Raw genomic sequence first — 25,051 nt, forward strand, 5'->3', positions numbered from 1 at the left:
TATTATTCAGTTATTAAATTATATCTAAAACTGATGGCATATTAAAATGGAAGAATAATATAAATCAAATGGAATATGAGATGATCAATTTTTGTTTCATTTCAATTTCATGAAAGGATGTAATTAAAAAGACAAAGAAATTGAACAGCTATTCCTATGGAGTTTTAAAATTAATGGAATTTCAGGAGCATTTTCAATTTTCCAAGATTTTTGCAAACTGAAGAATTTTATAGTGTAATCACATGTCACTATAACCTCTACTCACATATTGGATTTAATGAAAACGTAAAACCTACGTGCTGAATATATTTATTCTTTATTTGTTCAATAATGGTGTTTTGGAAGCAAAGAATTTTGCTTACACCTCTACCATAATTCCTGGCATCGTGCAGGGACTCAGTAAATATTTATGGACTGATTGACTAGAACAATAAATGCTTCAAAAAATAATATATTTCAAAATGATCTCAAGATTTCTTTAAAAATCTTTAAAATAGTAGGGTATATGATTAAATTTGAGGAATATATTTAACAGTGAAATAAAAACAAAGACATGTAGCAAATCTAGGTTGTAAGATTGAATAAGAAATTGTTTCCATTGTTTAAAGACTAACTACTAAAAGTTGTTGATAAATTTTATGTGTAGCACTAAATATGTGCAAACATATATGTAATATTGTGGCCATATATGGAAAAATAGTTGATTTTGTGGTAATGGTAATGTAACCAAAATGAAGGGACTTTTGAAAATGGCACATCTGTTTCTCCTGAAAATATTTGAATGTGATTTATGTTCATAAAATCATATGATTTATAAATAATAGAAAAAATTGAGTCTTAATAATTAATCTATTTAAATGATTTTGTTTCATTTTCATATATGTGATATCTTGGATTCTTAATGCATCATGCACTTGTGAAACTCTTGACATTTTCTAAAAATTTGGGGGAATGTAAATAAACAGTTAAAGCAAAGTTAGTTTTAATTTACTTAAATAGAAGTAGATGTGTGTGTGTGTGTGTGTGTGTGTGTGTGTGTGTGTTTCATAAATAAAGAGGCTGTGTAAGAATGTAACTTTCCTTAATTTTTTTAAGTCAAATTAATTTCAATTTTGAACCTGCTGATGTGGAGAAATTTTCATCTTCATGAATTTGGGGTCTCCTTACTTTCCCTGAATTGGCTAAGACATGACATGAGGTGTCAAGACATGGTGTGAAGGGCCTGTTGGCCTCTTAGTTGTTTGTTTACACAACTATCTGCTTAGATGTGAGTCGTTGCCCATTTGGTTCTCTGCTCTTTATTCATATAGCTTGCCTCTGAGGTGCCCCTCCATCTTGTTGGCAGCTCCTTTAGTTCTGTTCAAGCTCCCTAACTCTCCTCTACCAAGCTTGGGAATATTGGAATCATTCGTTGCTTCGCTCCATGTCTGCAAACTTGTCTAAGGTTGGGGCTGCTTAAGATATACCACACAGTCATTTCCTCTCTGGGATCTTGCCCCCCTCCCAAGACTCTTCCTGGGATAGAACACAGGGCTTCCCATCTCTTTCAAGATACTATTTTTTTTTCTTTACGTATCCTTCACCATTCGAGAAAAAGAGAGTCTCTCAGACAAACCTTTCTCTCCGACCTCCAGGTCCCATATTCTTATTACTTCCCTTCATGTCTGTCTCCTAATTCTGAGAGATGGCTTGTAGACTCTTCTCACATCCTTTGCTCTTCCCCAAGTAGTTCTCCCATTTTGTCTACTTCAGGAAAACTGTCATCTCTTCTAAGAGCTTAAGTTTTAGAAGTCAACATCAAAAGGAACCCTTTGTCCATGTTTTTCATCATTTTCTATCCCTCCTCCAAATCATTTATCACAGAAGGGCTTAACTACTTGGTGACAAAAACCAACATTTTCTGAAGAAAAGCAAATTTACTAGATTATGAAATGTGATCCCACCATATAGGTACTGGTATTTTATTTTCTGGGGACAGGTCATCTTGAGTTTTTGAGTATTTGGTAAATATCCAGTGAAAGTAGTGTCAACACCAAAGATTTTGGGAATCCTCATATAAAATAAATGGATCACGAGGCATTCCTTATTGTCGAATTAAGATAGAAGGTACGGAATTTTAGAGAAATGATCTTTCCTGTGATGTTTTGGAGAATGATAAAGTAGAATAGTTTAACAGTTAGCTTTAATTCATTAAAAAATTTAAATAGTGCTGAACACCAGAGGAACCTTATGAATAATACATAGTAACTATTATCTCTTGCACCGATAACTGTAAAACTGAGACAGAGAAGTAATTCACTCCATCACAGCATATTAGTGGCGGAGTTCAGAACTGACTCCAGCTCCTGTTTTAACAATCACAGCAGAATTCTGCTAGGTGCCTGGCACTATTCTAGGCACCAAACATACATGTAAAAATAAAATAAAATTTTCTAGTGTTTAAAAATTATTTTTCCCTGAGGGTTTCCAGATTAATTTTAGCTGCTTTTAATTGTATCGTTTTAAGGTTTTGAAACAGGGAAATGTAAAGGTCTTTTACAAAGAGTGTATTATAGGTTAGCCTTGCAAATATTTTCTAGAATTACCTGTGCTTGAGTCAGTTACAAAGAATTAGACATACTCATATGTGAGTGGTTATGTGTATTCTCTCTCTCTCTCCACCTAAAGCATATCCTGTTTTCGAAACTTCTTAGATTCTTCATTCCCATTTGTTTGCTTGGGTCTTTTTGTTTGTTTGTTTTCATTTTTTAGACACCATAATTTCTACATATACATGTATTTGTGTGCTTACAATATAATAGTAAGAATAATACATATAATAATAATAGTTAACATTATTTAGTAATTGCTATGTGCCTGGTACTATGTAAGTGCTTTCCATGTATTAAATCACTGATTTCTTTAAAACAACCTCATCTCCAATTTATAGTTGAGGAAGTCAAGGCATACAGAAGTTAAGCAATTGTCCAATGGCAAAAACTAAGTGATTGGCAGAGGGTGGATCGCACGCAGGCAGTCTGGGTGCTTAGTCACTTCTCCATCTGAACATAGAAGTGACAGTGTAAAAGCTGCAAGTTCTCCTTGGACAGCATGGGTTTTGGACAGCAGGTTAGAAGGAGAAAGAACTGCTACAAACTAAGTTTAATATCTCTGGAATCATTTTTTAAATTTGTGTGTAGTATGGCACCTATTATAATATTTTTATGATTTTTGACATTGGGAGAGGTAAAGCGATCTTCCCAGGTATTCTAGAAAACTGATATTATAACCCCTACTTTTACTTCACCACATTGTCCCTCACAAATGTCTTTCCATTGGTGTGTTAAATTGTGCTTAGCAAAACATGTGAGACATAACAAATATTTTTTAGTATTTCCTCAAATTAGATCACTGTTATATCTAAGTTAGTGATTATTTTATTTTATTCAGCACTGGGGCTTTTCAGAGCTGTTAGCTGTCACCTACATCACAGAATGGTGGGACTTATTTGTTGACTCTCTGTCTACGAGATCTCCCTGGTTGATGACACAAATGCAGAACTCAGCATTTCTCTTCCTCCCCAAATCTAGGCTACTTCCCAAGGTCATTTTTTGTGTGGACTTTCTGTAATTCATTTGCCCAGAGTCTACTTTTCAATGGACATAGTTCACTCTTTGTTGATTAGAGTTGTAAAGTATTTGCTGTCTTCTTGGGTTTTGCAAATTATCTGTGGTAAAGGATTAAATTGTAAACATTGGGTCATTGGCCTTTAACATGGTGGATGGTCTGATATTACAATTTAAAAATCTTTAGTGACTTTATTCTTTAATATGTTGAAAGATTTCTACAGGATGCCTTTTTGTATGCAAAAGGAATTAACTATGGTTCCGGATGGTTGTAAAGGTTAAGAGGTTGGCTATCTTTACACATTAAAAATTTAAAAGTACTATGAATCAATAGAAGTACATACTGCTTGAAACTCTATTTAGCAAGTCATGGCCTAATATGTTATAGATTTTTTTTTTTTTGGCGGGGGAAGCCTGTCTTTGCTTTTGAATTAGTAAAATCCTTGGGAGAAATTACTGTGCACATTCACATTTTTGTGCATTTGATAAAGACCCCCAAATGTTTCCAATATAATGAATATTCTCAAGGAAGATTTTGAATTAACTATTTGTCCAAATCAAACACAATGGTAATTCTATCTTTTCCTTTGCACAAGATTATTTAAATCTTAGGGTTAAGATATATAGGCATGGTCACCAACCTAGCTATTGTGTCACTGAACCAGAGAGTGTGATGTGACTAATCAATAATTGTTCATGAGGATAACTGAGTGATATCACACAGAAATACCCATTTGCAAGTCAGTGGGACTACAGATAAGTAAAAATAGAAATTTATTATCTTTCCTATCAATGTAAATTTTCCCCCATTGTGTCACATATATGTATAATCAACCAACAATTACTTAGTGAGTTCTCACCATATATTTTACCATCTATTTAGCTCTACTGAGTGCTGTTGGTGATACAGAAATAAAATAATAGAAACTTAAGATATCTGTTGTTTTCAAGGTTCTTATAAGGTAGCAACAGCAGTCCTTACTGCTACTAACCAGCAACATTACTTTGCATAAGTGTCTGAATCTTCTTTTCTAGACTTCGACATCACAGACATTCTTGGTTTTCCTCTTATTTCACAGCTGCTCCTTCTCATTAGCTTTCTCTGGCTCCTTCTCTACTCTCAAGATCCCTACATGTTGTAGTTCCGAGCGTTCTGTCTTTGGCAACTATCTCTTCTCTGTCTACACTCTCTTCCCGGGTGATGAGATGATCTCATTTAAATCCATGGCTTTAAACACATCTATGCTTAAATACATCCATGTTACCTATTTTTTTCATTTTTTTATCCATAGCTAGGACTTTTCCCCTCAGTTTTAGAGTTATATGTTGAACAATATGACATTTCTAACAGTATTCTAACATATTTCAAACTTAACAAGGTCAAACTGAACTATTAATTATCTTCCTTAAGTCTGGTACATTACCCCCTTACCTTCCTTTCCTCTACCCATCCCAAATCTGTGCTCCTAATCAATACATGATAATGCCTCACACAGTACCTACTAAGAAATCTAGAAATATAACAGACACTAGATATTTATTTGAATGAATGACTAAGACAAAAAGAAAAATGTGTAGCAGCAGTTCTATGGAGTGGCTGTATATCTCACCCAGAAAACTTCTAGATAATTATTATTGAAAGGATGCTCATTACCATGAGTACCTTGTTTTTTCTGGTTGCTTTCTTATGAGGCTTACATTTGTATTTATTATTCCAGTTCATTCTGCTTCTGCTTAACCCAGCAGTTTTGTATCTGAACACCTATCTGTCTTCAAATTCCACAGATGTCTCCTCTAACCTACTTTGTTTGAAAGGAAATTATCAGTACAACTAAACTGAAAACAGACTAACACCAAATCTTCTGAGGAACAGCAAACTTTTGTGTGGGTTAGAAGGACTTTGCTTTGAGAGTTATGAAAGAGTATTCTTTCTACATGTCTTCTAGAAGTGGCAAAGCAATACTTGAAAAGAAAATCAGTTAAAACATTTAAAAATAAAACTTTGTATGATATTTAAAATAGTAGACTAAAAATAATAGTGGATTCTACTATTTTATAACTTATTGTCATATTATCTGAAATTTGATATATTTGTGGATGCTTTAGTGCCCAATTCCCATTATGGTTGCCAGTGTCTGTTTTCTTATTTAGCTCGCACTGCTACCTCTACCAACTATCTGTCTTGCTGCTGTAGCCACTGGGATTGTTACAGGAAAGGTAGAAAGCAAGGCCTGCATGATACCCAGAGATCTTATTTTAGGAGAACAAAAAATAAAGCATAAGATAACAAGGGTACATCCTCATGCCAGCTTCTACAACTCAAATCCAAGAAAAAATATTTCTATTGTCAACATTAATGGGTGTATCTTTTTGAATATAATGAAAGTTTTTCAAGACTTTCAGTAGAGAATAAGCACCCTAAATTTTTGAAAGTCATCATAGATTAGATCTACACACAAATTTGATCTATACCTTCCTGACCCAGCACTGCCTGAGTTCATAATCCTTGCTCTGTTTCTCACTAACTGTTGACCTTGAGCAAGCTGCTTAATCTCAGTTACTTTACGTTAACCTCAGTTTCTTCAGTTGTAAAATAGAAGTAATAACACTGCTGTCTTTCTAAGGTTGTTCTGAGGAGTAAATGAGCTAATGCTGAGCACCGCTGGGAATAGGGACTGGCACATTTGGGGTACTTTATAAATGTTTTTTAACTAAACTGTTGTCATTTTCTTCCTGACACATTTAGTAGAGTTGATATAGTTCTAACTAACTTAAAGGCACTTGAGTCAGTGTTTGCCACCTTATTATGAATAAATGCAACATTTCTATTATTACATTTTTTGCAATATTGACCATAAACTCATGGACTTTCACTATTCTTTCATTGTATCAAGGAGTTGATGAATACCAGACTGGAAACTGTTTTCCTGTGTTTTTGTTCATTCATTCATTCATTCATTCATTCATTCAGCTTATATTTATGGGGCACCTACTACATGACAGGAATGCATGTGATTTCTTTCATGAATCTTCAGTTTGCTGGATATGGATACTTAATAACTCTTCTTAATTTTCCCCATAGTATAATCACCTTGCCAAATTTTACTTATTTGTTTTAATTTATGGGTTTAATGTCTATCTACTGTCTAGTACTGAACTGAAATCTTGTGGCGAATACAATGAATAGGACAAATATTTACTCGTAAAATATGTACAACTTATTAAATCATACAAATTCAAGAGATATGACTAAGAACTAGAACAAAGAAATATTGGAAGAGAGTGAGAAGAATATAAGACTGGGGGAGAGAAGGTTCTGAGGTGTGCTCTGAAGAGGAGGAGGATTTTTATAGATAGAAAGCAGGAGGAAGTCATCACGGTGGGAGACAATGTGATAAACAGAGGCTTTGATCTGGAAATGAACTTAGCATGTGGAGAAACATGGAATGGCCTTACAGCACCCTGCGCCATCTTCTCCCCTATAGTGGTGTTTTATGCTTTGTAGGCTTGCAAAAAAAGTTACAATGTATATTACCCCCTTAATGGGTGGGAGGACTTATACGTGAAAGAGAAAGAAGATTATGCTATCGAGACCATTCCTTCATTCACTTGTACATTCACTTACTCATCCACTGAAGAAATATTATTGAACATGCATTATGTGCCAGTCATGTGTTATCTACTGGGAATATTGCAATGGAGAAAGATAGAGCCTCTGCTTTCATGGATGATATCAACTAGTGGAATCAGATTACTGAAGATTTTGAATAGCAAGATAAGGAGCTTGGAATTCATTTAAAATGTAATGGAGAAACATTGAAAGATTTTTAAGGAGAAGAATGTTCTAGGATTAATCAGGCATATAGAGACTCAGGTATAAACATTGATTAAGAGTTTATTATAATAACTCAGGCATGATTTGGTGAGAACTCAAACCATAGTGATGTCCGTGTCCCGGAGGAGAAGGATAAATGTGAGATTGTAAAGGATGGATCAAAACCAGGAATAAATTAGACACCGTTTCCCCAAAAATAACACCTAGCCAGACAATCAGCTCTAATGCATCTTTTGGAGTAAAAATTAATATAAGACCTGGTGTTATTTTACTATAATACAGGACTGGGTCTTTAATATAGTATAGTATAATATAATATAATATAATATAACATAATATAACATAATATAATATACATAATATAATATAATACAATGTAATATAATACCGGGTCTTACATTAATTTTTGCTCCAAAAGACGCATTAGAGCTGATTGTTTGGCTAGGTCTTATTTTAAGGGAAACACGGTACTTAAGGTTAAGAAGAAAGAAGTATTAAAATTACTATAAGGTTATAAAAATGAATAACATGGATAATTTGGGTATCATAAGCCTAATGGGTAAATTTGGGGAAAAAAATTAGATGGGAGTCGTGGTGGGAAGATAGCAAATTGATTTTGAACATATCAACATACTGAGCTTATGGTAAATGGATTTTAAGGGGATGAATCTTCAAGTTTTGACAGTAACTATAGTAAGAAATACATTTTACATGGTTACCCTCCCTAGTTTCTCCCAGAATATGACCACTGCAAAACTTTTTTCCTAGTATGACTATATAGAGCAACAATTTCACCAAATGATACTTATCCTATTATATGTAATGTACTCTGATTGAGTCTTTTTATTTTATTTTGCTAAAAAAGTACTGTTTATGACACACTAAATTTATTTTATGATACTGTTTAAAAATGATCTATAGATAGTTGAAAATCAGGATCTTATTGTAGTAGGTTTTAGAGATTTCTGGCAATAAGGAGAGTGTTGTATAAGAAAAAGTCAAGACTAATATAGATTTTTGTATTGTGCTGTATAGCATTAGGAAATAAATTCAAATTCACAGCATATAAAAATTATGTCTAGATGACCATAGCTACAAACAGAGAGATTCCAAAACATGTGTAAGCTAGTTAGACACAATCCAGGGTGTGGAAAACCGAACAACATTAAAAATATCTTGCATACCAATCATTATTTTTCCCAATGAAAACATGTTTTAGTTTTTAAAAAAGGGTATCTGTACTAGTGTCTGACTACACCAGATTTTTCCTGTTGAGTAAAATAATGTTACCCATATTCTCCCCTCCCCATTGTTGCAGACACATTTCATATTTGATACTTTCCAGGAATATGCTCACAATTTTAAAGTATACTTGGTATGAACCAAAGAACCACATCTGAATAGACTGATTTTGGTTATTACAGTCGTTGATTTAATTTGGCTGAAGAAGAAACAGTTACACCTATGTGGTTATTGGCTGTGAGCAATTTTCTCTATAGATGACCTTGTTTCACTGGGTGGTTGAGTCATTGGACCAGATTTTCATATTTGAACTCCTCCAGCACTCCCTTTGCTTATTCACCTAAACTGAATACAAAAGAATATAAATGGGAATTAGTATTGGCTTGGGACTTAGATTTGGGAGGGGAGGACAAAGAAGTGCCAGCCGTACAGCAATGTTAAAATCGAGCAACATTCTGCATAATGGATGTGGCTGCTAGACCACTGGGCTATTTAAATAGATCCCTAATGCCTAATGGATAGAATGTTTTCAGCTTCTTCAGTTGGTCAGGATTGAAGGAAGTCAGCTTCCGTAAACCTGTTTACCTCAACTTTATCCCTCTAACTGAACAAATTCCCAGACCGCATTCCAATGAGAAAAGAAAAACATGGGAGACACACAACATCAAATTGCTCATGGCCTCTCACCATGGGTGCAGTTGCTTCTTGATCAGTCAAATTAAACTGATGGTCAATGAAAGTTTTGAATGGCTCCTATATCCACAGTGTGCACTGGGTCAAGTTTTAGATACAGTGAGCATAAGACATAGTTTATGCCTCCAAGGATGTCATTATATTGGGGATGTGGGACATAAATTGTAGAATTGTAACATAAATATTAGTCTAACAAACTCAGTCATCCAAAAACAAAAAAGAGAAAACGTTTCTGAACAACCAAATAGAGATTCCAAAGTTCAAATACCAAAGTTCAGGCCCTAGCAGCTATTTACAGGTCAGGTGACCTGTGCCCTAGTGGGATAGGACTTACATGGTGAGATATGAAGAACCTTAGAAACACTGCCTCAGGTTTTCCACTTTGTTGTCTGTCTGAGATGCCACCCATTAGGGATTCACTGACAGAACAGCAGTCCCTTCTAAGATGCCTCTACTTCTAGGAAGGTTAGGTATAGTTTTGTGGAGGAAATAGAATATGGAGGAGATTGAGAGCACAGGGTTGAGATAAGGAGAGATTCTTAGATATTTTGTAGTTCTTTTAATAAGGTTGTTGATCTTTAATACCTACCTGAATTTGCCCACAGCTTAAGAAATGACAGTTTTGGCACGGGGTGTGCCGAGAGGAAGCACATAGAACTAGAGGCACTGTACTAGTGGGGGGGGGGCATGGGGCTCCTAAGAGAAGAATAGGCTGGGGTGAGTCTAAGACATGTGTGCAGAGGGCAGTGGAATGGAGAGACGGATCATTTCATGTCCTGTGAGAGGTTAGGGGGAGATGAGTGTCACACAGAGAGTTTTCTTACTTTTCAGTTTCGCCTATGGCCGTAAGTCTCTGTTCAGTGCATGCACTCATTTCTATGACTACTTCGGCTTTCCCCATTTTCCTCAAATATTCATCTCCAAGCTCTTCATTCTTAGCACCCACCCCCACCACCTCTTTACAGAGAAAATAGAAGCTACAAAACAAAACAAGCCTGCCCATTGGAAGATGTACTCGTGTAAGAGGACCTCTCAGGCCCTAGAGGAGATTCAGGGATGTGTGGACAGGGACTTCCAGGACCAGAGTGCCTGAATCATGATTGAGAAAAGGAGGAAGACAGGTTTTGGTGGGCACATACCCTTTGTTTTTGTGGACTTTTTGTCCTCTGGGGCAGAGCATAGCTGGAAGAGGCCAGAGGGTCCTTCTCAAACATGGGTTTTAGAGAAGCGTTTCTCCCATTTGGATCCATGGTTAATACCACTCCTAAATTCTCTCCAATCTGCTCATTTGTTTCCATTTCTATACCACTGATGTAGCTCAAGATTTCACCATCTGTAGCTAGGACTATTATATTAGGTCCCTGACTACTCTTTCTATATATACTCTTGCCCTCTCTAGTCTCTTCAACCGCACTGCATCCAAAGTCATCTTTCTGAAGCATAAATCAGATTATGTTACTGGGCAAATAAAAGTTGTTCAACTTCTTCTCAATGCTTTTAGAATAAAGACAAAAATACTTACTGTAGCTAAGATGATATGCAAAGTCATTTGCTCTCATATCTCATCTCACACTCTGCTGCTTCCTCCTAATCTGTGTCTAGCCTTTTTCTTTCATGCTCTTTCTTGACTCAAGCATTTGTATATGCTGTCCCCTGTGACTGGAAGGTTAACCTCCTTCAATACTCATGCCCATTTAAAACATTCTAAGTTTAAAAATTATGTCCCCAGGAAAGACCTCTTAGACTTCTAGGCACATGGTATTTTAAACAAATGCGGCTTGAATCAGGAACACTGTTTCATCACTATTTGGGTGGCCTACCAATTTTGTTAATCATCTTAGATAAACTATTTCCCCATGGAACTTTGGGAGCTTTCTACAGTGACAATATCTTTCTTTGGGTCTTGCAATATTAAAATAACAATTCTCATTCTTAGCTTTGCCTGAAAATACAAATTATTGCAAATTCTGCTTTTCTTTTCTCCTGCTAGCTTGTCTTTCTTTTCTTTCTTACTCCTTCAGGGAGTTCCATTGTCTTATAAATAGGGCCTCTTTGCTTTCTGCATTTTGGTCTTTTATCAAATATTTAGAAATTACATGTCTTCATACATGTACTTCCCTCAGTCCTCTACCTGTCCATTCCATTTCTCCAGGCAAAGTTCCTTCCCAAGCAAAAATGAATCCAGAGAATAGAAATGTGAAGATTTACAGTCTGTTGAGTTGTATAGGTAGCTAAAAAGGTTAGAGTCCATACATCTTATTAAAGATTGCCCTTGGATTTAGAGCTTCTCCACTATTACTTCATCACCCCAGGAGTACCTTGTATTCCACATGCACAGTAATTTATCATATTGCAGCAAAATTATCTTTCTATGTGTCCACCTCCGCTAAGAGACTGTGGGCTCACTGAAGTCAGGGACTGTGTCTTGTTAATCTTTTATATCCTTATCGCTTAGTAAATGCTTCGCATTTAGTGGGCAGTCAATAAGCTTTGAGCATGAATGAAAGACTAGGTGGTGCTACTTAAAATAAGTATGAAACTTGGATTGTGCTCTGTCAGCAAGAACATTGGTGTTCTTAAATAAATAGAGGGCTTGTTGATGCCAAGACAGTGTTTGCTTTAGATCCTATCATTCCTGATGTGTATTTTTGGCCAATTTTCCAACAGAAAGAAAGTTGCATTCATCAATAACATTCATTTGCCTTCAAGACATTAAATACTGGGAGGCTAATTTATATAATTTTAATGAATGAATAAATATCTAGTGTAAATATAAAATTAAGGTTGAATTGAAATAGTAGTTGTATGTATTTCATCTAGTAATTTAAGCTATTGGTGTTAAATATACTGAATATCCCACAACTGTGAATCAGAAACATCTTGTAAAGCGAGTGCCATTGTCAACATCATATGTTACTGAAGTAACTTCTTTATGCTGTTTGAGTGCATATTTTAGTTGCAACACGTTATTATTAAATGAACTATTTTTGCAAACAAAACTTTCAAACTTGTAAATATTGTTCGAATAGAAAAATTTTGTTTTTTCCAATGTCTATACAATGAAAAACTAATTGTGAAAAATTCAGTGCTTATATATGCAAAATTAACATTTCAAAATCATTTTGAAAACATTTACATTATATACTTTATTATCATTTTGCTAGAAATGAATTTCTTTCAAATAAAAAAGAACACAGGTCAATTATTTATTTGTTACGTTTCTTGAAGTTACAGTTATTTTGGATGAAATAATTAATTTCTTGATGTTAGCCCATGCATAGATGCTTGGAAAACTGATGAGAATTTCAAGACTTAAATTGCAAGGCTCAGTTGGGTGTCAGGCTGGAGATTTTTAGCTGAAGACTGGCACTAGGAGATTACAAAACATCTAATAAAATCTAAGCATTAGAAGTCATCAAGGAGAAAAATAACTTATCTTCTAATAAAAATTTTCTAACCTTGATCCACTGAAGTTTTACACAGGAATATTTTAGCTACACAATCTTTGTTATTTTACAAAATTTAAACAAAACGTTCAATTTTGTAAATTTAAATTCACCTCCTCTAGGTAGTAAGTCTGTTGAATTACATTTGGAAAAATACAGACTATGAACAGACTAAGAATTATTAAACTCTCAGCAGCATATTCATTTCTGTTTGATTTCCATCTGTAGCTATTATTATGAGAGAGGAGTTACTAACGTTAATTTCAACTTATATGTTTATGGATATAACAACAGCTATTTGTTGTTAACATATGAAGAATGGATACACATGAATTTTATGCATTAGTTGCATTTTTCTTGGATTGGAAAAATGATAAAAAAAGATATGGGAAAGTGTCATTTTATTTATATAGTTTAGATGTGTTTAAATGACCTTTTTATTTTAAAAAAATGTTTAAAAAATGTTTTAAAAACCTGAACTATTAAGTTGGTGCAAAGTAATTGCGGTTTTTGCAATTATTTTTAACCTTTTAAACCGTAATTATTTCTGTACCAACCTAATAGGTAGCGAGTAATGTCTGAGGAGCCATGGGGTAGCTCAGCAATGACGAAATGCTCAAATTTGGATTCCAGTTTCCTAACTTGATTCAGGTTTCCCCCACTATCTGAAAGTATGCTATGCCTATGAAATCTTTTGTAAGCCAAGTTTGTGTAAAGTGAAGAAGCAATTACCATTAATTAATGTGTAAAAAGTTTGAGTCTTTTCAGACCCCAAATTCAACATGCAAGATGTGTTTTCTTTGTTCACCACAACTGAAAAGTTTGCTTACATCCAGTTTTCTGACATAACACCCTTACGAGCTCTCTTAGGTTTTTCTGATACCTTGGGGCACAGCTTGCTAATAGATGCACAAAATAAGTCAAGATACAGCACACATGCTCACAGACACAGTTCAAAGCGATGGCGGCTTGATGCTGAGATGCTGAGTGTGGTTCCTGGGGAAGGAGCTGGCGGGGTCACTCTCCCCACTCAGGGTGCCTGTTGCCTATATAATGGCTCGCTGCACGGTGAATGCTGAACGCTATTTTCGCTTTTGACCTTTTTTTTCATAAAAGCAAAAGTCATCTTCAGATTTCTTTCAGTTATCAAAAACAGGTACTAACGTAGGTCTTTTGCGAAAGCGAAGTGGCGTAATGCGAACTTTTGAAAAGTGGATACCTATATATTCATTCTACCAGCCAGACCCTATTCTCATTCTATAGGACTGTTATGTTGGGAATACGGAATTATAGAATATTCAAGGTAAAAGGTCCTTAAAAATAGTTTAACCCAACTTGATTTCTATGGCAAGGAGATATACACCTGCAGGTTTGAGTTTGGAGCTAGAAATTGACAATGAGCTGAATTGAACTGCATAGTAAAGAGGCGAGAAACTTGAAGTAAATGGTTTGGATACCCGAGAAGAGGTAGATGAAAATTCCAGAGGCCCAATGAAACGTGAGGAAAGGAAGAAAAAGGGACCCTCCTGTCATGGGAAATTAGGAGAGAGGGACTTAAGAGATAGGACAAGCCGAAGATGGTGATTTAGTGTGTTTTTATAATGTAAACTTCTTCTTCTGTCCCTTATGAAATCTTCAGCAATTCTATATTGATCACTAATGCAAGTGGGTATTTTGGAGGGATGACTTATGGAGGGAGAGGAGAGGACAATTGATATTTGGATTACATTACTATTTCTTTATTTGCATTAGAGATGCCTGTATAAGTTCATACATTTTGGACAATTTGTTTTCTTATTTTTTTAATGGGAACTGTATCTTCACAAGTAAGTAAAACATTCAATTGCTCACCATGTTTCAAGTGGTTAGTTTGATGCTTAGCAGTCTTTCGTTTTTCTACCCTTCTGTATTTTGTAGACAGCAGTGCATGCCCTTCATGACAGGTAGGATCTGCATATGTCCACAGTATTGTAGGAAGAATGCTAAAACAGGATTTTCCTGTCCTTAATTTTCTTTCCAAAGGATTCCAAATTTCTCGAGTTTTGGAATGACTTTGCCTTAAGTGGTTATCACTGAAAGTCTCTGTTACAATACTGTGGCTGTTATTAGACACAGGTGTCACATTGTTAAGCATATATTTCACTTTATTTCTAAGAGAAGGTGACTCAGAAGTCATAATTTATCACAGAAGGAGACGGCATGAAGGCTGGATCACGTCGATGACCAAATGGAGAGAAACCTGCTTTGAATGATTTGGTGAGAAGCTTCAGGAATCCAGAGGGCAGAGGAGGGTGTAGTTTTAAGGTTATGAGTAGGGTGGTAAGGAAGTGGGAGACTGGTCCAAAGAGATATTTTATCTGCTTCAAAATGATGCCTTTTCTACTGTCCAAATGAATGCAAAACAAAGGACAAAAGGGATACAACTCAGGTTTAATTCCCTGTTATATTTATATCTCAATTAGGTATTTTTTTCTCTTCTAAATGATCAGTACTACTATTCTTTCCATATGAAATAATTTTCTTAAATACTCTCTTTTTAAACTTCTCCCATAAAATGAGAAAACATTTAAAAAATCACTGGAGCTAGTTTCCTATTGACTTAAAAAACTAGATTCTGTAAACCATATTTATAACTCTTGATTTCAAATGTATGCATTTACTCTCAAGCCAGAGTACTTTGGTGACTAACTAAACATAAGAGTTTAAAAATTTGAGGAACAGAATATTCAAAAAAAAAACAACAATTATGTGGTTTTATTTCTCTCAGTACACAATGTGCACGCAGAATTAGTAGAAGGAAAATGTGGGAATTCTTACTTTGGGAATCCACAACATGCAAATGTTAAAGGGTTGCTTATTAAGATGGATGTTAAGCATGCAGGTAGTGTTAAGAATTAAATATTAATTTCTCAACCATCTACTAATCTTTAATAAGGAGATACACATGGAAAACACCTTCTTGGTACTATGAGGAAAAGTTCAGGTGTTTCAGTTTTTATAATTGAAAGCCATGGAATCTTCATGAAATATAGGAAAACCAATTTTCAATTTTTAAAATCCTGATGAATTTGATTTTTTTTTTTTTTGGTTTTCTATATTTACCGTTGTATTACAACATGACATTTCAGTGAAAAATAGATGGAGAAATGAGTGTTATTCTTTTCATTTGTTACATGAAGAATATGTGCAAAGTATATGTGTACATGACAAGGCCTATATGACAAAGTATATGTGTACATTCTGTGAACTAGTAATACAGTTATATCCAATTATAAGGATAATGTGTTTGATCAAGTCTTCCCTGGAGACTCATATAGAGAAGAGGTTAGGGTTAGACACTGACCAGATACAAGGTGCCCACTCTTTCTCTGAAGCTAAAAGAAAAGTTGACGTAATTTACCCCAAAGGGAATTATTTTCTCTGTTTAGAAAGTTAGAATGGTTTCCTTTTTGCTTTTGTAATTTAAGATTTTAGGCTTTAAAAAAATGGTTTTCTCCAATGGAAATAATTTCATAGGCAGATCTTCTTTTATTTCTGTTCATATGTGGCCTGAAGGACAAGTCTGGTTCCATTACTCATGACAAAAGTATGTATACTTGGAATTAGTAATCTATACAGTTCAGAGTTTAGCTCTCTTAGTATGTCTGATTTCCAAGCTAAGTCATTGGTTTGCCTAATTTTTGGAAATACTGAACACTAAGTTGTTCATATGGTAAATCACAGATAAAGAATATGGTAATGAATAATAGGTACAGATTGTTTAAACTCTTAGGTAAAATTTGATAAGATGTTTTACATAACTTTAATGAATTGACAAGGTCTTGTGGGGAAAACAGTTCCAGATGGCAAACATACGCAAGGGATTTAGTCAAACAATATTTTGGCAAGAACATTATGAATTTTGTAATCACTTAGGAGCCAATGAAATACAAAGATCAGTCTAGTTAATAATCTACAATTATTGGTTAAAGAAGTATATTAGCACTAATTTCCCTCTATTCATCTTACCTTTTCCCTTTTTTCAAACCCACAAGCCTTTGGCACAATGAAGTGGGTAACCTTTATTTCCCTTGTCTTTTTTATCAGCTCTGCTTATTCCAGGGGTGTGTTTCGTCGAGATGCACGTAAGAATTCTATTTTTCTGTTATTTAAATTTATTTTATTTTCCTAGTAAAAGAACATTTTAGTAAACTCTGTATCTTTAAAGAAGTTTCCCTTTAGCATTTATTTCTAGACTATGATGGTATGTTGTATTTGTGAACCCACAGGAATTTATCTTATTAATATATTTCTAACATCCTAAAAAAAGATGGTGAGAATTGTTTAGTAGCTATAATTTCCTTTTGCATATGAAGGAACTTAGAGTGACTTAAACTTCACAGAATGTAGTTGAAGATATAATTGATAACTTCAAATTCCCAAAGCCCTGTCCCAAACATCTTGATGTGTTAAAAAAAACACAACAAAACCTGTGTGATTAATCTTGTAAATGGAACTTGTATTATATTCTTCTGTTCAGACTGTCTTCTCCGTAGCTGTTAATAGACACTAAGAGCATTAGATCTTATCAAAATTTGAATATAAAGCTACAAATATGTAATGATTTAAATGATTTTTCAAATAGTATCATTGGTGATTGAGCAGCTTCTGTTTAAAAGAAGCTATAGTTCACTGTCATCCTAATATTTTCTGTAGGGATCAGAGCTCAATATTTTAGAGCAAACGAAATACCTAAGTCAAATGGAGAAAAACATAAGAAGTAATATCCTAATCAGTTGTTTTCATCAGACTTTAAATAAATATTTTTTTTTCCCCAGACAAGAGTGAGATTGCTCATCGGTTTAAAGATTTGACAGAAGAACATTTCAAAGGCCTGTAAGTTAAAACATTGAAGTAAAATTTAATGTTTCTAATAGCATTGGTTATTATTTTTAAATTCTTATATTCTCCTGCTATCAGAGTCCAGACTCTAGAGTAGAAATTTCTGCACTGGAGAAAATATTCTATATCGGTGTTGTCCAATATGGTAGCCACTGGCCACATGTTGTTGAGTATTTTAAATATGGCAAGTGCAATTGAGGTACAAAAATTTAAATTGTGTTTAATTTTAATTTATTCAACTTTATATAGTCAGGTGTGGCTAATGGATACTACGCATTGGAAAATATAACTCTGGCACTTTTATTTAACCTGGATGATGGGAAAGACTCTAATATATGGTTCCTTTTGCAGCACACTTATTAAATTTCTTTACCTAGCAAACAGATCTGTGGTTTCTTGAGTGCATTTCAGTATTTTTTAATCTATTAAAAAATGAGAAAGCAATTTATTTTTTTAAAGGTCAATGTCATTTTATAGGCTGATTAAATGAGGTGTGTGGGTTTTTTTTGTTTTTTGTTTTTTAATTTGTTTTAAATAGTCAAAAGGCCTATGCAATGCCCCTTGTCTTAACGATTAGATCTGTTTAGAATACATTTTGCTTGTTAGCTCTATCTGTGTGCATCTACTCACGTGTACACACAGGTTTAAACATGGTGGAAATATATATCCCCTTTGCTTAGAAAGCCACATATGCCTGGTTAGGCCTCAGATGGTAGCTGATGTGACTAGTCTTTCTGGATAATAGTACAATGTATAAAATATAAAACATATGCTTTTTCTCTAATATAGCAACCTACTTTATATTCAAATTTTATTATACTGCATTTTTCTATGTCCTTTGTTGCAGGGTGCTCGTAGCCTTCTCTCAGTATCTCCAGCAGTGCCCATTTGAAGAACATGTAAAATTAGCAAATGAAGTGACTGAGTTTGCAAAAACATGTGTTGCTGATGAGTCAGCTGCAAATTGTGACAAGTCCCTTGTAAGTACAGTCTGATGTTGAATATTAGTTCTTTTAAGTAAGCCTGAGCATTTTAAAGGGAAAACCGTCCCATTTTAGTTTTCTCAATTATTACTAAATGACCATATTTGTAAGCAACAGTCAAAAGTAGGTAGAGCCATCATTTTTTCTATGATAGAGACATGCTAGCTATACCCAGCATTTTAAAAACAATTCTTTCTGGAGACCACACCCAGTGGTTATCGTGTATTTAAAATGGAAAGCTTTTCATTTGTAAAAGTCTCTTTTAAAAATCTGAAGTTTGATTTATTTTCATAGAGGCTAATAGTGCTAGCATGTTTTTTAATCTTCAGAAGTACTTAACTGATTTCTGCATTAATTTTGTTACCTGGGTAAATTATAGTACAGCTATATATTCCTTGTTTTAGGAATATTCATATTTTTACATATAATAAAATATTGAGGTATTTATTCATTTTAAATAATTTTAAGCTTTTGGTATTTCCAAATAGGTCTTCAATGCAAAGAAAGGTTAATGTTTCTCTTACCATTCAATCTATATATACTTTTCTGACAGCAAGTCCATTTTTCAATTATCACTTAAGTCTTTCCTTCTCTTATTTCTCTCTCTCTCTCTCTCTCTCTCTCTCTCTCTCTCTCTCTCTCTCTCCACATATATATATATATATATTATATATAATATATATATATACACATATATCAAGCCAGAATCAGTACTTTAATTCCACACAATATAATGCCTCTAATATGAATTTTTAAAAATGTATTTTTGAGAATTAATCAATTCTCTCTTGAGCAGTGTATTTTCCCTGGAATTACAATTACTTTCATAATAAAAATTAATAGTGATGTAAAGAATTCATTTAATGGAATGTGCTTCAAGGCAAATATTTCTAAAACAAAAAAGTTCTTTATTATAATGCAGTAACAATTAACATATAGTATGTTGTGTTACTCCTCAGTTTTTGAATGGTATCTACTAAAACATTGCACCTCACAAAGAAGCAGATCAAATGAGAAGCTATTTGAACACTTTTTTCCCTAATGTGAATTCAGCTGCTACTTAGAGGATTATTTGTGCTTGATTTTTAAATTATGATTGCTTTCCTAGTCTTTAACCTCAGGTGGAAATTAGAATAACATTTATTCCTTAAAGCCATTGACTATCTTTTTTGCCCTTCTGTTTTATCCACTGTAATTAATAGTGTGACAGTTAATTCTTAAAAAAATTACACATAGATTGTCAAATCAAGGGACACTCTCTAAACCTGTGAAAAAAGTAGATTTTTATATGGTTTCCTAACCAAGGTTTACCAGTATATTGCATTTTTAATACTGTTCTTTGGGTATAAAAAAATAATATACTGCCTAGAAATTTGAAGCCTTCTGTCTTCCATTTAGCATACTCTTCTTGGAGATAAACTGTGTACAGTTGCATCTCTTCGCGCCACCTATGGTGACATGGCTGACTGCTGTGAAAAACAAGAACCTGAGAGAAACGAATGCTTCCTGAAACACAAAGATGATAACCCAAATCTCCCTGCACTGGTGAGACCAGAACCTGACGTTTTGTGCACTGCCTTTCAGGAAAATGCGCAGAAGTTTTTGGGACAGTAAGTAATCAGATTTTTATGCTTCAAAATTAAAAATTACAAAATAGTTCAAGACTTACTGTAACAAAATATTTTCAGCATTAAGATTTAGAAGCTTTTGTTCTAATGACAGGTTTTAAAGAAGTAATATTTGATACTATAAAATTTTACATGATAAAAATTTGATCAAAGATGTTTCATTGAAACCAGATATGATCTGTATGAAAAACAACTGAAATTGACGTGTATTATAATATTATGAAGATATATGTTTAGTTATTCTCAGAATTAGTTTCATTTTAGTCAATAACCTTACATCACCAATACTTAACTATTTTATGTGTGTGTATATATAATTTATGTATACGTTTAACTTTTTCATTGACTTTAAGAATGATAAAGGCAAGATCATCATGTGCAAATGGAGCTTAATTAGTAAATGAGATGTCTTTGGGTTTTGTGGAAAATATTGATTACAATTGTTCCTGTAATGCTATGTGCTATAGAAAATTAACTCCCTGTTCTTCTTTTTAAAAAATGTAGGTACTTATATGAAGTTGCCAGAAGAAATCCTTACTTTTATGCCCCAGAACTCCTTTACTATGCTCAAAAATATAGAGAAGTTTTAACAGAATGCTGCCAAGCTGCTGATAAAGCTGCCTGCCTGGGACCAAAGGTATGCCCAGAAGAAGTATAGAACCAGCTCAGCCTCAAATCTCAGATGTGGGGCATCTTATGGCTAGATTTAGGGAACCAAAGTCTCTGATATAAACTTCTTTACCTGGTCAAAAAAGACTTCCTCACTCTTATCCATCCCAAAGATCTTTCACCCTCATTGAAGGCCCCTCACATCTCAGTCCTCCTTTTTAAGTTTTGCCAAAGTGCATTGAAAGAGGGAATCACTGTGCATGTATCTAAATATCCCTCCTCTTTTTATGGTGCTGGTCACTATAGTGAAATACAGAAACTCATTTGTAAAATTGTGCAGCAGAGGGCCATGGCTTTTGTTTATCTTTTCATGAGGATTTCTTATTGGGAAGGGAATTCAAAGTGAAGAATTTCACTGCATCCGGAATCCTGGATTTATTAATCCATTCCATAAATATTTATTATATACTGCATCATCTTTTCTAGGGTGTTTATTGATGTGAGAGTTGGTAGAGGAGGGATTGAAATGAATTATATGCAAAATTAAGAAGTCAGCAAAATTATATTCCCTAGGATATTAGTGTACTCTGTTCTTCCACCGTTTCCTTCATTCCCGGTTAACTACCCAGTCTTCCGTTACGACCCAATTGCTTTTTCCTCTTCCTGCATAGGAAAATAATTAATTGCCAATAGTGAGTACTTGGGAATTTAGGTGTATCTTTTTAAAATTTAATTTGACTTAGTCTCATCTAAGTTCCGAAGGGGTGTTTCATGTAGAATTGTTTTCTTAATACTTTCAAAATTATTTCTTTTTGCAGATGGATGCTTTGAAGAATACAGTAATGGCCGCATCTGCCAAAGACAGACTCAAGTGCTCCAGTCTCCAAAAATTTGGAGATAGAGCTTTCAAAGCATGGTAATTTAAATTTAGTTCTGTGCTATATAATGATGTAAATGATGATGATTCCGTTGACAAAATTGTATACTTATATAGCTTTTCACACAGTACTCTCACATATATCTTTTTGGTTGTCTAAAAGGTAGAATCTTAACAGAAGTGAAAATCAGAGCATGAATGACAATCTGTCACTGTTTTTTATCACAGTTTTTTCAAAGTAATCAAAGAGTTTAAAGGATATATATTTTTTGTCCTTGTAAGACAGGATTTTGAAACTCCATTTATTTATAAAGACTAGGGATCTTATTCTAATGGTCCACTATTCTTATAAAGTTGTAGCCAGGGTGTTTAGTTTTATCTCCTTCTGCCCCCTGCAATTATCTGAAAGTGTCTGTTTGTCCTTTTATGTTCTGATAATTAAATTCAGCCATTAAGGTTAATTCTCATTTTCTCATAGCTCCAGCTTTGTCCTTAATTTCTTGTTTTTGCCTGGGCCTATATTTTTATATTACTTAGCTAGTTCTAGGAATATCCTTAAATATCTGAACCACAAACCACTTCACTCACTCCCCCAGTCCCTCACTTGCTAGTCAACAATTAATCAACACAAACAGAAGACACATTGAAAACAATAGACATTTTGCAAAGTCTTTAGAAACCATCATTTGAACTATCTTTGCTTATCAACTCTACCATCTAACACCAAAATCAAACAAATAAATAAACAAAACCACCCAATGTGAAATAATACACAGTTAAACACACTGTGATTGGTTTGGGGGAAGAAGTATCTTTTATCAGATTTAGGCAACTCTGAAATGATCTGTGAAAGCATGTGAATATTCTGCCTTTTACATCTTGTCATAGGGCTTAGAGACTGAGCTGTATCAATTTCTTGGTAAAAATTGCTTAATTAAATCTTTCTAATTCTGTAGAAGCTATGAAATTTCTGTTCTTGTTCTTTAGAAGGTAGGGAGAATGTATTTTAATTGGTATAAAAAAGTCACTGGAGTTTGTATGGCACTTTCCAGTTGATGAAAGGCTTTTATATGCATTATTTAATCTTCACAATTATCTGATTAAACATACTGTTGTGACTCTATAGGGGCTGCAGCTCAGACAATCTAAGTAACTTACCTAGGATCACACTCCTAATAAGCCACAGAGTCAGATCTGGAAGTCAGACATGGGCTCCAAACCTGATGCTCTTATGTATGCCACCTCCTTCGGAATCCCTCATTGATTTTTGATTTTATGAATTGCTGGACTTCTTTCTATCCACCACACACTCTTACGATTGATAATTCTGCCCTAAGGAAACATTGTGCCTTAAGATAACAATTTGGTTCAGAGCTAGCACTAAAACAAGAACTAATAAATTTTATAAATTATTTCCATGTTATTTAAATATATATGTTATAAATTATTTCTATATGTTGTTAGTTTTCTTGTTATAAGTAGCATTTTCCTAGTACTTTCACATAAAATATTGCATGTTAATAAAGTTTTGATGGGAGAATTTTCTTTTTAGGTCTGTAGCTCGCCTGAGCCAAAAATTTCCCAAGGCTGATTTTATGGAGGTTTCCAAGCTAGTGACAGATCTTACCAAAATCCACAAGGAATGCTGCCATGGTGACCTGCTTGAATGTGCAGATGACAGGGTAAAGAATTCTCAGTATTCTCTTTGGTACTTATATATTTCAGTTGCTAGAATGAATTTGTTTAATATAATGGTGACAACTGCCAGTGAATTGAAATTGTCTTCTATGCCTAATCTGCTCAGTCCTTTCCCTGCCTTGTGGTACTTTCTTGGGGGGTAAATCTGGCTATCCCACTCACTAAATGGTCTGATAAACATTTTCACTAATTTGCAATCCTTTTCAGTCATACTCTGAGAACAAAGGCTTAAACTAAAATAGGACAGCTACAAAGGTAGATTTCTAAGATTTTTTTGGAAGGTGGGTAAAGTTGGAGAAGGGCTGGTACCTGAAGAGATCTTTGGAAGTTATGTAATCCCCTCCCCCATATTCTCCCTTAATTAACTGTGTTAAATATGCAAATATTTATAGCACAATGTGTCTTTTTCCAAAAGTTCAGTATATGACCAGATACCAGGATCCTAATCTGTCATAACGTTTTCTGGAAAATTTAAGGCAGATATTTTACATGTGTAAGTAGGTAGGGCCTGTGACTATGATCTTGACTAATTTTTCAAAAATCTCTCACACTTTATTTAATTATTTGGTTTCAAAATGCCTGCACTTAATTTTTGGGACTATTTGGGAAAACAGTACTGGGTTTTATTTAAAAAACTTAAATATCTTAACAGTTGAAATTTAAAATTAATAAATAACTGACATGGTCCTCTGACTAGTTTTTAATTGAGTGGAAATATTTTAGTTGTTCTATCTGAGTCTCCAGGCTTAGAAGAACAGACTGAAAATGTTCACAGAAGGCAGGTTGGTATGTGTCTGTTCTTAGAATACAATGGACATGTTCCACCAACAATAAAAGTCTGAAAAGAAAGTGTAGTAATGTCAATTTATGTTGAACAATTTTCATCAACTTGCTTACAGGCAGATCTTGCCAAATATATGTGTGAGAATCAAGATTCAATCTCCGGTAAACTGAAGGAATGCTGTGATAAGCCTCTGTTGGAAAAATCCCACTGCCTTACTACAGTGGAAAATGATGATTTGCCTGCTGACCTGCCCTCATTAGCTACTGATTATGTTGATGATAAGGATGTTTGCACAAACTATAAGGAGGCAAAAGATGTCTTCCTGGGCACGTAAGTAGATAAGGAATTATCCTTTCATAGCTTTTACATGGTCTGAAGATTTAGGAAGCTATTCTAGGCTTTGATTTAGCGTTGTTATAATTCCCATGTTGCCTACAGTGCTTCTTTTTCCTTCTATTTCCCAGCCTTTACATTTTTTGGAAAAAATTAATTGGTGTTTTAAAAATTGTCATAAAATAACTGTTCGTGGCAAAATCTTAACCAATAGAAGAGTACATAGTACTAAGTAACAGTTTCTATTTTTACCCCCTCCCCATTCCTTCTCCTTAGGGATATTTCTGGAAACCTCTTCAAACAGTTTGTGTATACATAAATTATATACGTATTATTTTTTTATTCATTCAAAGATTATTTCTTGAATTACACACATAACATATATGTGTGAATATATATAATAATCTTTATGTCTGTCTATCTATTATCTATCTATC

General features: G+C 34.1%; 1 protein-coding gene across 6 annotated transcripts in view; it reads left to right on the forward strand.

Annotated features, from left to right (window-relative positions):
• ALB (albumin) overlaps positions 1–25,051 on the forward strand; it is a gene marked incomplete at its 5' end in the record, with an annotated part of 106,385 nt that overhangs the window by 73,353 nt on the left and 7,981 nt on the right. For 2 of the 6 annotated variants that reach the window (XM_081054598.1, XM_081054599.1), the window contains 9 exons: positions 14,982–15,077; positions 16,908–16,945; positions 17,639–17,696; positions 18,550–18,682; positions 20,084–20,295; positions 20,818–20,950; positions 21,741–21,838; positions 23,352–23,481; positions 24,397–24,611. In XM_081054598.1, the coding sequence (XP_080910724.1) occupies positions 15,070–15,077; positions 16,908–16,945; positions 17,639–17,696; positions 18,550–18,682; positions 20,084–20,295; positions 20,818–20,950; positions 21,741–21,838; positions 23,352–23,481; positions 24,397–24,611 (1,025 nt within the window). Of the gene's footprint in view, positions 1–14,978; positions 15,078–16,866; positions 16,946–17,638; positions 17,697–18,549; positions 18,683–20,083; positions 20,296–20,817; positions 20,951–21,740; positions 21,839–23,351; positions 23,482–24,396; positions 24,612–25,051 lie in introns of those variants that run through there. The other 4 variants (XM_081054600.1, XM_081054597.1, XM_081054601.1 and 1 more) reach the window with 4 other exon arrangements.

The sequence above is a fragment of the Rhinolophus hipposideros genome (genome assembly GCF_964194185.1).
Source record: "Rhinolophus hipposideros genome assembly, chromosome: 1".
Taxonomy (NCBI): domain Eukaryota; kingdom Metazoa; phylum Chordata; class Mammalia; order Chiroptera; family Rhinolophidae; genus Rhinolophus; species Rhinolophus hipposideros.